The sequence below is a fragment of the Prionailurus viverrinus genome, chromosome B4 (genome assembly GCF_022837055.1).
Source record: "Prionailurus viverrinus isolate Anna chromosome B4, UM_Priviv_1.0, whole genome shotgun sequence".
Lineage (NCBI taxonomy): Eukaryota > Metazoa > Chordata > Mammalia > Carnivora > Felidae > Prionailurus > Prionailurus viverrinus.
In genome coordinates, this window is record NC_062567.1 from 121,968,115 (window position 1) to 121,980,920 (window position 12,806).

The following is a 12,806-nucleotide window of genomic DNA, read 5'->3' on the forward strand; positions in this document are numbered from 1 at the left end:
CCTCAAAGATGATTTCCAGGGGCTCCCTCTTGATTACAGAGTCACATGAATGTTTTCCCAGTCTAGCCTCAAATCCTTTCTGGAAGGAGTTAGGTGTCAACAAGGAAATGAAGATGCCTCAGCCTCGCCAGCACGCCCTTTGCGGCGAGGCTCCACCCGGTCCTTGTAAGGACCTTCCCTGTGACACCCTGCACCCAGGCCCCTGAACTCACTGGCCCCGGTTTCCCCCTCCTCTTCTCCAGATCGCCCCGCATGGGCACCGTCTGTATGTGCTGTGTCTCCAAAGCCTTCTGAGATCTGAATCCCTTGGGGGTGCTCATTCTCCTCTTCTCTTCCCAGACCCCTTTCTGGGGGAGCCTGATTCAGAGGGGCTGTGGAGATAGGCTTTTTTTACAAGTACCTCGGATGACTCTTAGCGGGCAGGTTTTGAAGACATAGGACTAGGGTAACTGTGTTTCAAAAATGGTCTCGTTTCTCATCTTTTGGGAAAAGAGCTCAAATTCAGTCATTCATGTGTTCATTCATTCATTCATCCAGGCGCTGAAGTTAGGCACACTTTTAGGTAACTGAGGATATTGTGGTAGATAAGACAATCCGGGTCTCTCCTCTCAAGCTTTGAGTCTTGTGGTGGCAATGGGCAGTGGCCAATAAAGCATTTAAAATAAAAAGCCTTGGGGTGCCTGGGTGGCTCAGTCCATTAAGCGTCTGGCTCTTGATTTAGGCTCAGGTCACAATCTCATGGTAATGAGATCAAGCCCTGTGTCGGGATCTGTGCTGACAGTGTAGAGCCTGCTTGGGATTCTCTCTCTCTCTCTCTCTCTCTCTCTCTCTCTCTCTCTCCCCCTCCCCGGTGCGTGCTCTCTCTGCCCCTCACAAAATAAATAAACTTAAAAAATAAAATAGGGGCACCTGGGTGGCTCAGTCAGTTAAGCGTCCAACTCTTGGTTTTGGCTCAGGTCACATGATCTCATGGTGTTGTGAGTTCCAGCCCCGCATCAAGCTCTGCCCTTGCAGCACCGAGCCTGCCTGGGATTGTCTCCTCGCTCTCTGCCCCTCTCCCACTCGCGCTGTCTCTGTCTCTCTCAAAATAAATAAAAATAAATACTATTTTATTAAAAAAAAAAAAGTCAAAAGACAATAGGTGCCTTGAAGAAGGATAAAAAACAAACCAGAGGGGAGACCGTGAGAAAGAAGAGACAGACTGTGTTAGGTAGTGTGGTGGCAGGTGGGGGGCTCTCTGGGGAGCCGATAATGTGAGCAAGACCAGGGGGAGGAATATTACAGGTGAGGGAACAGCGAGCGCACAGGGCCTAGTGAGTTGGCGCAAGTACTAAAAAAAATAGAAGAGAATAGAAAATACCAGTTCATCACATGTAAGCTGGGGCAAAAGGACAGGAGACAGAAGGTCTCTAGCTTTGTGACCTTGAACGAATCACTTATGCTCCTGGACGCCCATTTCTCCACCTGTGGAATGGGGCTGTGGGCGGGGTGGGTTCTGCTGGATTGGGGTTTCTTAACGTTTCAGTGCCTGGCACCTCCTCTCCTCACCTCTTCCATGCTGTCTTGGGGTGGGCTACGTAAACACTACTGTCCAGAAAGATCTTTTAAAAAAAAATTTTTTTTAAACGCTTATTCATTTTTGAGAGAGAGCATGAGCAGGGAAGGGGCAGAGAGAGAGGGAGACGCAGGATCTGAAGCAGGCTCCGGGCTCTGAGCTGTCGGCACAGAGCCCGATGCAGGGTTCGAACCCACGAACCGTGAGATCGTGGCCTGAGCTGAAGTCGGGCGCTTAACTGACTGAGCCCCCCAGGTGCCCCAGAAAGATCATTTTTGAGAGTTGCATCCTGCCATTTGTCTTGCTTACTCGGAATCAAATTTGAGGGTACTTTTCTCCAACCGTATTTACCCCTTCCTTTTGCTTGTGTGGGAGCCATTGAGCCAGATGGCCTCCAAAGGCTCTTCTTGTCCAGGATGCGCCTGATTCTGCATTAACCTGTCTGGTACAGCTGGTTTGCACTTGGGCAGGGACTCTGTGCTTTTTGGAAGTGGGCACAACGCTCTGCTCTGGGGAAAATTTTGCAGATGGGCCAGAATCACCCAAAAGAGGGCGTGCGTTGAGTGCAGCGGCCCTCGGTTTTGGTCAGTATGTTTGATGGCTCGGTTCTTTCCCTGGCAGGTCAATGTTGTAGGGTATATGGTATGTTCTTCAGAGCTGAGTATCTCCGTGGAAGGTTTGTGTGACAGTAAATCTCCTGGCTCCCAGATGAAGCTGTGACTTTTCTCTTCCAGAGTTATATGGAATGCTTTCACCTAATTCTTGGATTTATACCCTTGACCTCCATCTGCCAAAAGTTTAGTTCACTTTGGTTCTGCCAACACCTCCACAGGCTGGGCATCAGGAGGTCTGTGGAGCTTACGGTAGGGAAAGGAGACCGACACGGGAATTAGCTATCATAAGGGTTCTGATGATTTCCAAATCAAATAAAACCCAAATCTGTCAGTGTTCTTTAGTGGTTGCTAGTGGGGTCTCCAACGGGGAAAAACAGATCTGAAATGGTATTCCATGGCTCTGGGGTATTGCAGGGACTGTGAGAAGGTGGGTAAAGGAAGTTGGAAAACTGAAGTTTGGTAATAGAGCATTAATGTTAGCTCAGGTCGAACCCCCGTGTCCTGGGGCTCCCGCCTGTGTTTGGGGACTCCTGAAAGGCTGCCTACAAATACAAGCGTGCTGAATGTTTTGTAAAACCCCCGAAGCCTGGTTGGTTGGAGGGCCCTGGGTCAATATTCAGGGTTGTCTTTTTCTTGGCCTCCTCCAGCTCCAGCCTCTACAAGCTCTAATAAGGCTCATTTCACAGGAGTGGGGGAGATGCTACAGATGTGCGTGCATAGAATGGATGGTTTGAATCCCAGTTCTGCTGCTCACAAAGCTGCGCCATCGGGTGAATTCTTCCACCCCTCCGAGCCTCGGTTTGTCTTTGACATGGGTGTGATACCACTGCCCTCCAGGGTAGTGGTGAGGAGTAGGGGTGAGACGGTAATAAAGGCTAGCTCTCCTGAGTGCTTGTAGAACTCGCCGACGGCACACCCCAGTTCCACTGGAACGGATCGTACTAATTTTGCCTTGTGTTTTTGTTTGTTTTAGTTCCTTTAACGAAGAAAGCCAAATAACTAAATACTTTTGAGGATGCATGTCAGCTAACACACTTTGAACTTCTCTTTGTTCTTCTGCTGGTAGTAAGCGGCCTGGCCTGGTGCTCTTTAACAGAAACAGTGTCTTTGGTTAAACCCTCAGATCACCTGACCTGTTGTTTTAGCTCATTCATTTTGACGCAAATGTGCTGAGTACCTGTTACGCGCTAAGCACCTAGTTGGGCAGAGGGCATGGGGAGGGGGGCCAACGAGAGGACCATGGGGCTGGGCTGCCAGGGACTCAGAGGTGAGGGATGAGCTGGCCGAGGGTAGGGCAGGCCTGGCTCTTCTTTTCCAGCCCTGCAGTGGGAACGTTGGCTCTCCTGTCCCCTGACTGGGCCACGCTTTCTCCTCTGAAAATGAGGGGGAGTGGTCAGAACGCCTCCGACTCCAGACACGAGTTTTGATTCTTAATTCTTTGGCAGGAGCAAACGGGGAATGCAAAAACCTGAGCCCATCTGGACTTGCGAAATGTGTTGAACACACACTGGATCCAGAGAGCCTCAGATTCCTTGAGATAAAACGAAATCTCCCAGAGATAGAAATTCCTGAGTGTTTGAGACAAGTTTGATGTGTTAGCTACAGACGCCGTGTTTGTGAGGACTTACGTACCTCTGTTTCCTTCTCAGCTTTATGGGAACTACTTGGGATTGAGCCAGTTCTAAGCCAGTCTGTGATGTCCAAGAATCCCGGGAGCTTTAGTAGCTTATCCTGCCCCTCCCCACCCTTCCCCTTTGTTTTCTTTTCTCTTCCTCTTTCCTCTGGTCCTAAAATTCCTTCCAGAAATCTGGGCAGAACAACTCATTCGGGTTCTGATGTTAGTGCGTGACTCAAAGCAGGGTTTTGTTTTTTTTTTTTTTCCTTCTTCGTGCTTTAAAAGGAGAGTGGTGGTCCAAAGGAGATGCTGAACTCTAGAAGAATATGAGTGCTCCCAGAAGGCCAGGTTCACGGGTGCTTCTGGGAGAGGGTTGGGTTCCTTCCACTCTGATTCCCTCCCTGTGGCATTTCAGGCCCTGGGTCACTGTGACAAGAGGGCTTTGTTCCGGCAACTGGCGGTGTGGCCCGTGCCCCGCCCCCCCAGGGCTTCCATATCAGAGTTTGATTTTTTTTTTTTTTTTTTGGTGGGGGGGTTCCGATTTTTGTATTATTAATTATTCTTTGTAGATGGTATTTCTTCATTTGAGAAACCTCTTCGTTTCAACTAGAAGGCCAGCCTTTGGTGGTGGGTTGTAAACTGGGCAGAAATTGATAAGAAATAGATCTCAAAGCCGGGTGTTGCTTTTTCCTTACCAAACCCTTCTGGGCCTACACTTTCCTCTCCTCCTTTTCTGTTACTGCGTGGCTGCCCTCTGGGCCCTCTGTCTATACCTCCTGCCCCTTCCACCTGACCGCCCCACCCCCAGCACCTCTCTAGGGCTCATTTAACCCGAGGTTCTCCAGGGAGTCTTCCCATTGCCCTGTGCTTAGATGTCAGGAATTTAGAGACCACCTGGTTTTACCTCTGCATCTCACCAAGGAGAAATCTGAGTGTCCGGAGGGGACTTGGTTCCAAGTGAGGCTCTTGTTTGGTGGCAAAGAGAGCCAGCTGTAGGATCCAGGCCTGTGACTTTTCACATGGATACTACGGACCTGGCTACTTTACATTTTCCTTTAATTTCCAAAACCATCCTAGGATGTAGGCACTATTACTGCTGTCTAGTTGCGTTTTGGAGATTAAGAAGTTGACTGAAGGGGGTGTGATGAGCATCTACTCTTGATTTTGGCTCAGGCCATGATCCCAGAGTCGTGGGATCAAGCCCCGTATCCACGTCAGCACCGAGCGTAGAGCCTGCTTAAGATTCTTTCTTTCTCTCTCTCTCTCTCTCCCTCTCTCCCTCCCTCTCTCTTCCTCTCTCTCTCTCTCTCTCTCTCCCCCTCTTCCTTTCCCTCTCCCTCTCCCCCTCCACCCCCCACTCATGCTGTACCTCTCTCTCTAAAATAACAATAATAAAAAGAAGTTGACCGAAGCCCTGAAGGCTGGTTAATAGTGAAACCAGGATTTGAATCTAAAGGGTGCTACTCGGTGCCTGTGACTCTCTTGGTTTCAGCCTGGACAAAGTCCGGAGCTCCAGGAATCTCCTCAGTCCCAGGCAGGTCAGGATGGTCGCTCATTGTAGCTCCAGCCTGGTGACCTCCACAGAGAGGGGGAGAGCTGTGACGTAGTGGCCTTTCGGGGCAGGCTGTGGGTCCTGCCGTTACAAAGCAGATGGCCTGTCTTTATAAAAGAATGGCTTCCTCCGAGATTACTGGGGGTCACTCTCGCTTCTCCCAACTTGATGCCCTTGACCTAGACACGCCCCCACTCCAGCGTCGCTTTGACGGATGGCCCGGACGGTACTCACTCAGGCACAGCATGATTTTGTGCATTTGGGGAAGACACGTCTGTAACCGCATTGCTGCACCCTCAGCGTGGTGTAGGTGAGGGATCGTGCTCAGGCTGTTAGCAAAACCAGATTTGGAGAACGAAGTCAGTTGGGTGTCGGAGCTGGTTTGTCCGCGGGAGGGGAGTGGAGGCCCGTGTGGATCTGGGTGATTTAGTACGAAGCGCCTCACTTTGGACGTTGGCGGGAGGGAGAGCACGGATTCTGCGGTGGCGGCTCCAAGGGTGCGGGTGTGGTCTGCCGTCTTGAGGGACAGCATGGCACAGTGGTGAAGACCACCATTTCTGGAAGCAGGCCTGGGTTTGAATTTGCCATTTGTTGTGCCATTTGCTGGCTGTGTGATCTTGGGCAAGTTACTTAACCTCTCTGGGCTTCAGTTGCCTCAACTGTAAAATGGGAATGAATGATATTATTATCATTCGTTATTTCTAACTTCTGGGGTTTTTATGAGAAGTCCATGAAGCAATGTGAGAAAAAGCCTTAGCGTGGTGTCAGGCATCAGGCACGTGATAAATTCTCAATAAATAGTAGTTGTCATGATTATTATTATTATTAACTCTTGCTGTATTTTATGAGACCTGACTTCCGGCCCTGGGTCTGCTGCTAGCTACCCTGGGGAGGCGAGGCAAGTGTATCAACTCCGACTGTTTTTCTGTAAACTGATGGAGTTTGACTCTAATCCCCGGGCATCCCACCTATCTCTAGTTTTCTGAAATGGATCAAAAATGAGTTCCCACCCAGGGCCCCACAGCCTTTCGGTTTGATGTCATCCGACTGGAATTAACAATCTAGCAGCTCCTTTCCACCCCCCCAGACACAGGCAAGGTCAGGGAATGGATGAGGCGGGCTCTGTTCCTTTGTTGTGAGCCAACTTTCTGTCACCTGCTGTCACGTTACTGTGAGTGGAGTGTCCACTTGAGAACAACGTGCTCTTCATCAGAGTAATATAAACACGGGAGCTTGATTCGGATTTTAGCTTCATTTATGTATCTTGGACTACGTCCTGGGTCCAAGAAATTGTGCCGTAAATTAAACCAATTAGATTCTTACAAAACAGTTTTGCATTTCGTTCATTAGAGTTTAGAAAGGGAAAAAAGCAAGCGTGGTAGCTAAGTAAAACTTGCGGTGGTGGGTGGGTGGCGGAAGGCCACTGTTAAACGTCCTCGGGGACTCCTTTCTTAGGGCTTTTGATCACTAGACCTTTTATTTAAAAAAAAAAATGCTGATGCTACTGGTGGTTTCTTCCTTGTGGAGCAGAAAAAGCCTGTCCAGTGCTTATAAAGGAAGCCTTACGGGGCGCCTGGGTGGCTCAGGCGGTTAAGCGTCTCGATTTCAGCTCCGGTCACGGTCTTACAGTCGTGGGATCTGGGATTGAGCCCCGCCTCGGGCTCTGCACTGACAGCACAGAGCCTGCTTGGGATTCTCTCTCTCCCCCTCTCTCTGCCCCTCCCCTGCTCTTTCTCTCTCTCTCTCTCTCTCTCAAAATAAATATTTTTTTAAAAGGAAGCCTTTAATCCTAGCTCATTTATAAGCTTTTTTGAGTACCTACTGTGTGCCAAGTGCCGGGGAAAAATGTGAATGAGGTGGAGAGGGTCTCTACCCCCGTGCCCATGCCTGGCATATCATACGTAGGTGCTTGAGAAAAGTGTGTTGGATGAATGGAGTCTACTAATAACTGTTAGTTAATAGTCTGGCCCTCATATCACATCACCACAATGACTCCTGTAACACCAGATTACATTTTAGATCGCCTGTCCTAGAAGTGGCCAGCCAACCCAGTCTTGGGCCAGGTCAGGAGGAAACTTGGCACTTGACCATCAGCCCAGCATGGCAGCAGCTGAGAGCATGGGCTGCCTGTGTCAGAAGCCAGTCTTCACCTCTTCCTAGTCACAAGACCTGGGCAAGTTACCTACCCCTGCCTCAGTTACTCCTATCCATAAAATGGGGACAGCGGTGGTACCCACCCTGTGAGACTTCTGTGCAGATTTATGTGTGAACTGCTTGGCACACCGTGAGGGTTCTCTAAACCGTGGCTGCCACCATCCGTGAGCGTCAGTCGCTCAGCCTTCTCTGATGCCATTTTTCCTAAGACACACGTGGGATACACATACTTACCACTTGTTTGCCTAATTGCCAACCCTTCCTTTGTGTCCCAGGCACGCAGTAGGTCCCCACTGCTATCATTTGGATGTGAAGAGCCTAGCAGTCAGGTTTGAGTCTTGGCAGGGCAATTTTCCGCCTCCATGGTCTTGACCTTGGTCAAGTTGCTGAAGTCAAGAGAGGCTCAGAGAGGTTAGTACTTCCTTCTCTGGGGGAAGGATTACCCTTAACCAAGTGCCTAGCACACAATGAGCACTCACTCCATAAATAGTGAGACTGTTGTCATTCGCGCAAAAGGCACACAAAGCCCCTTTGGCTTTTGTGGCCTGGCATGCCAAAGCCAAAGCTGATTCACGGGGCATCCAACGAAGCCCGCACGGCCAGGGCTGGAGGAGGCCCCGAGGACAGACGGCCTTGGGAAAGGGCCCGTGTTGCGGGCCCCACACGGTCAAAGCGTTTTAAAGGCCTTGTATTAGAAAAATAAACCAATTAAATAATACTGCCCCCCATAAAAGCTGACTTTTAATGGACTCCACGGTGGGGTTCTCACCGCGGCGGTCTGCAGCCCCAGTCTCGGTGAGCCTGTCTGCCGCCATGGGGAGAGTTTAATCTCGCACGGCGTGAGCATAATTTTACAAGTTTTATGGCTGTTTTTTCTCTTCCAAAGTGTTGCTATGTCATTGTGCACCGAGGGCAACTTGCGTGCATTTAACAGTTTACCTCGTTTGGGGTGGAAATGAAAAATGAAGCAATAAATTAAAGAAAAACACAACGTGGATTTTTTTCCCCCCTTCTTGTCGAGGCAGCCGTGGAGGAACAAAGAGGCAGTGTTTGCCCCGCACAGCCCAGTCGAATCCTAACAGCTTTTATGTATGGACACTGGCCCGCAGATCGCCTCCCCGGAGAGGGCCGTGGGGCTCGGGGAGCGTTGGGGGGCTGGTTCCGCCGATCCCAGCGATACCTGGGACCTTTCTCCAGGGCAGAGGTCAGCAAACTGCAGCCCGCGGGCCGGAGCCAGCCCAGCGCCTGTTTCTGTGACACGGTTGAAAAAAACATCAAAAGAAGAATAATACTTCCTGACACGTGAAAATTACCCGGAATTCAGGCTTCGGCCTCCATAAATGGAGGGGCGTTGACACGCAGCCACGCCCGCCCGTTGTGTGTTGTCTGCGGCTGGCGCAACTCTGAGGCGCTGCCTGCCCTTTACGGGAAGAGTTTGCTGACCCCGCTGTAGGAAGGGGGTAAAGGAGAAGGGGACAGAAAATGCAGCTTCCGGTTTCCTGGAGTCGATGGTTTGCGCTGAGGGTGTCCACGTGGCTCAAAGTCCAAGAGGTGCCTGAGAAAGAGTGGATTCACCTGGAGAACTCCCAGAAGTAATCGGCTACCCATCCAGGCTGTCTGCTCCCGGGAACAAAATGCAGCCCACTTCGCTGCTGCACACAGCGGTGACTTCTTTAGGCTTGTGGATCGGTCCACTTTCCTGGTCCTTCCCATGCCCCAGCCATGCTGTTCCACAAAGAAAATTGCCTCCTGCAGGAGAAGAAAACGGTCGTTCGCTCATTCATTCGTTCCTCCCTCCCCCACGCCGCCCTCCCTTCAACAAATAATTATCAACAGGTGACTAGGTGTTAGACTCTGCGAGAGACTGCCCGGAACAGGAAGAATGAAAAAAGAAAGTTCTTTTCCCCTGAAAATTAGTTCTTGGGGCGGGCGCCTGGCTGGCTCAGTCGGCGGAGCGCGTGACTCTTGACCTCGGGGTTGGGAGTTTGAGCCCCACGTTCGTGTAGAGGTTACTTAAAAATGAAATCTTAAAAAGAAATAGGTCGTGGTGTCCTCGGTGCCATTGGTTTTTGAGGAATTCTTTTAATTCTGCCTCTTTGATTAATTTTAAGTTCCACCTCTGTTTAGAACCATAAACCCGTGTCCTTTCTTCCTCGACCTGCTACTTTCATTAAAAATAACCTAATTTACAAGAGGCTTTGGGGTGACCGGGCGTCTGACTTAGCCCGTGGGAAGAGCCCTCCGGGGGAAGGCGCTGCAGCCTGCGCAGGAGACCAGGGCCAGGTGCTCGGGGACCAGGAATAAGAGGCTGTAATGGATCATGGAGGGAGAAGGCTGTGGAATTTGAAATCTACCAAGCCTGGTGCTGCTGGCTGGAACTGTCTTGTAACAACTTTATGCTGCCTTTTGTAAGTTGCTTCATTACACTGAGTTTTAGAGGCCTGTCCTCTTTTCTTAAAAACTTGCTGGGAAGAAATGTTGAGCATTATTTATGTCCTCTGGGTGTGGAGAGATGCCTGAATACTGGGGCAGACATGCCTTTGGACAAAGGAACAACAGCTTTGCCAGAAACTGGTTCTCTGTCTTCCTTTCCTACCTGCCTCTTCTTCCCCCACCTCTGTGCCTTTTTCTTTGTCAGACAAGCCTTTGTTGCTCATTTCTGATGAGCCTTCACTTTCTTTCCTCAGTCATGCGGAGGAACCCCTTTGGTGTGGACATCTGCTGCCGTAAGGGGTCTCGAAGCCCCCTGCAGGAGCTCTACAACCCAACCCAGGTAAGCCCTGGAAACTTTCTCGCTTGTTCAATTTGGTCTCCGTGCGTCGATCTCTGGAGGGGAGGTGGCGAGAGGGGGAGGGAGAACGATAAACTTCAAAATTTGGTTCTTGAGGGATTTGAAACTTCTTTCTACTGCCTGGCATTTCAGCTTCGGTGGTTGCTTTCTTGGTCACCCTTTCTCTGTATAATGGCTCTGAAGTTCTAGCAAGAAGGATTAAGAATTCCAGAAATGCCCTGGTGTAGTGCTGGACTGAGCTTTCAGACAGACCTGCTCAGGTTAGAGATTCTCCATAGTCACAGGTGCCAGCGACGGGACGCTGTATCTGTAGAGCCGCAGGGGCTGGGCAGTCTCTCCCTTAGCACCCCCAAAGAAAGTTCACGTGTGGATGAACCTGCCACCCTGCTCCCACGCCGGTTTATTAAAGTCCAAGATGCCCCCAAGAATTCCACCTCACTGCACCAGTTTACCAAGATTCAATTTTGTGGGGGTGCTTTTTGTTAAGTCACCTCATGATAAGTTGAGTTTGATCATGAAGAGTTTTTCTGTGAGCAAAATAAGCTCCACGCCAGGAAATGTGTCTCGTGGAAAGCTAGGAGCAAAGGGAGGAGGTCTGGTCGCCATGACGATGGCCTCCGTGGTGTGTGGGTCTTGATGTGGAGACCATAAGGCTGGTTCTCTTTTGGGAACGTTAATTAGCAATTGATGCCAGGAAATAGTAAACAACTAGTGGCCTATGATCTGACCTTTGATTGCTGTTAAAAAAGAAAAAAAAAAATGCACTGCTTTAGCCATAGCCTCTGTGCTTTATTTTGCATCAAATTCTTAATTCAGTATTTCTGTGGACTAAGGTGCTTGGTAGAGGAAGATAATACCTGGGCCTCAAAGGTACTGAAGTCCCTGAAGTCTTGCAAAGGGCACTTTGTGATCCCACACATCTTCCTTGTCTCTCACTTGCACTCCCTTCTGGAAAAATGGACTCCCGAGTTTGTACATCACGGGTGGCCTAACCAGGTGAATTCACTCCCCCGTCAGCCCCGCTGCTTTGGGGTTCTACTATGACGAGGCTGGATTAGCTAGGTCATTGCAAACTCAGATTGCCTGAGGCTTCCTTAATGGGTTCTCTGGTGACTTAGCAGGGAATTTGATATTTGGGTTTCGTTTGGTGCCCAGATAATCTGATTATTATAGGCAAGTCTCCTGGCATGTTCACACACCTGTCCTTAGGAAGAGGTGGAATCGGCCTCGACAAAGGATAGGAATTCTGGAAATCCATGTTGAAAACAGCACATGCTGCTGAGATGCAGACCGTTCCTATCTTTTTGTCGACAGGCTCTGTTCTCAGATCCTTTTCCCTTTCAAAACACAACCGCTGAAGCACCGCTATGTTCCTGAGGAAATTTCTATGGGCAGCATATGGTGTCGTGGGAAGAGCTTATTTCTGAAGCAGACACCCCTCTGGACAGGAAGCGCGTGGACCGGGTCTATGCTGTGTCCTGTTGTATCCCCAGCCCCTAACACAGGGCCTGACCTATAGCATGTGCCCCCAAATATCTGCGATTGAGAAAATCAAAGTCTAGGTTCAAATCCCTACCTCACCTCCAACTGGTTGTGCAACTCGAGTAGGTGATGAGTCCATTTCTCTGGAATGTTGGGAGGCCAAAATAACCCTGCTGTGTCAGGGGCTATGTAAACATCATTCATCATTATCCTAGTCGTGAGGGTGGTTTCCATACTGGAAGCCTTGACTTCAGAGTCAGACATGGGTCCAAAGCCTGGTTTCTTCATTTCCTAGCTACGTGAGTGTGGGCAAGACACTTGGCCCCTCTGAAGTTGCTTTCCCTCGGTTATAACATGATGCTAACAGTACCTGCCTTGCAGGTTTGCATGAGAGGATATATTTTGCTCTGTGCCTCCTGTGGAGTTTGTTCCTTCCTGGATTCATTCACTCGTTCCCTCATTCATTTCTTCACCCACCATTGTAAGTGCCAGGTGCTGGGCACAAAAGGGTGAGCTGGGCATATGTGGTTAGCCTTCCATAGCTGGTTCCTCTAGTTACCCCAGGGTTGGCTCGAGTTGACTGGAACAGGAGACCCTGCTTAGTCCCTTGGTCAGCCCACCAAAGGAGAGATAACCTTCCTGGGTGGAGGTCATCTCTTCCTTCTGGTGGTGTTTTGAGTATTGTCTGGGTGAGAAGCTCATTTAGCGGTAGCCTAGGGCCTGGGAGGGAAGATGGGGCTGGAGAGGCCGCCCTGGGAACCATGCTCGAGGCTGGAGGTGGGTGAGTCACCTCCAGCAGGAATGTCGTGGGCAAGCTGTCTGGCCCCCTTCTCTGACAACCAGGAAAATGTCCCTGCAGGAAGATCTCCCCGTTTCCTCGGGATGTTACCCGGGATGTTTTTTCTTAGGCTGGTTTCCTTTACAAGCTGCAATTATGTTCCATTCCCACGCAACTACAGTCAGGGGCGCTTCTCGGAGACACTGTCTTGTTGATCCTTTGGGCTGCTGTGGGCGGGGCGTTGAGAGGAGGGAGCAGGCGCCCC

The 12,806-nt window shown here is 50.1% G+C and overlaps 1 protein-coding gene across 2 annotated transcripts in view; it reads left to right on the forward strand.

Annotated features, from left to right (window-relative positions):
- CHST11 (carbohydrate sulfotransferase 11) overlaps positions 1–12,806 on the forward strand; it is a 268,166-nt gene that overhangs the window by 116,294 nt on the left and 139,066 nt on the right. For both annotated transcript variants that reach the window (XM_047867013.1, XM_047867014.1), the window contains exon 2: positions 10,178–10,263. In XM_047867013.1, coding sequence (XP_047722969.1) covers positions 10,178–10,263 — 86 coding nt within the window. The remainder of the gene's footprint in view (positions 1–10,177; positions 10,264–12,806) is intronic.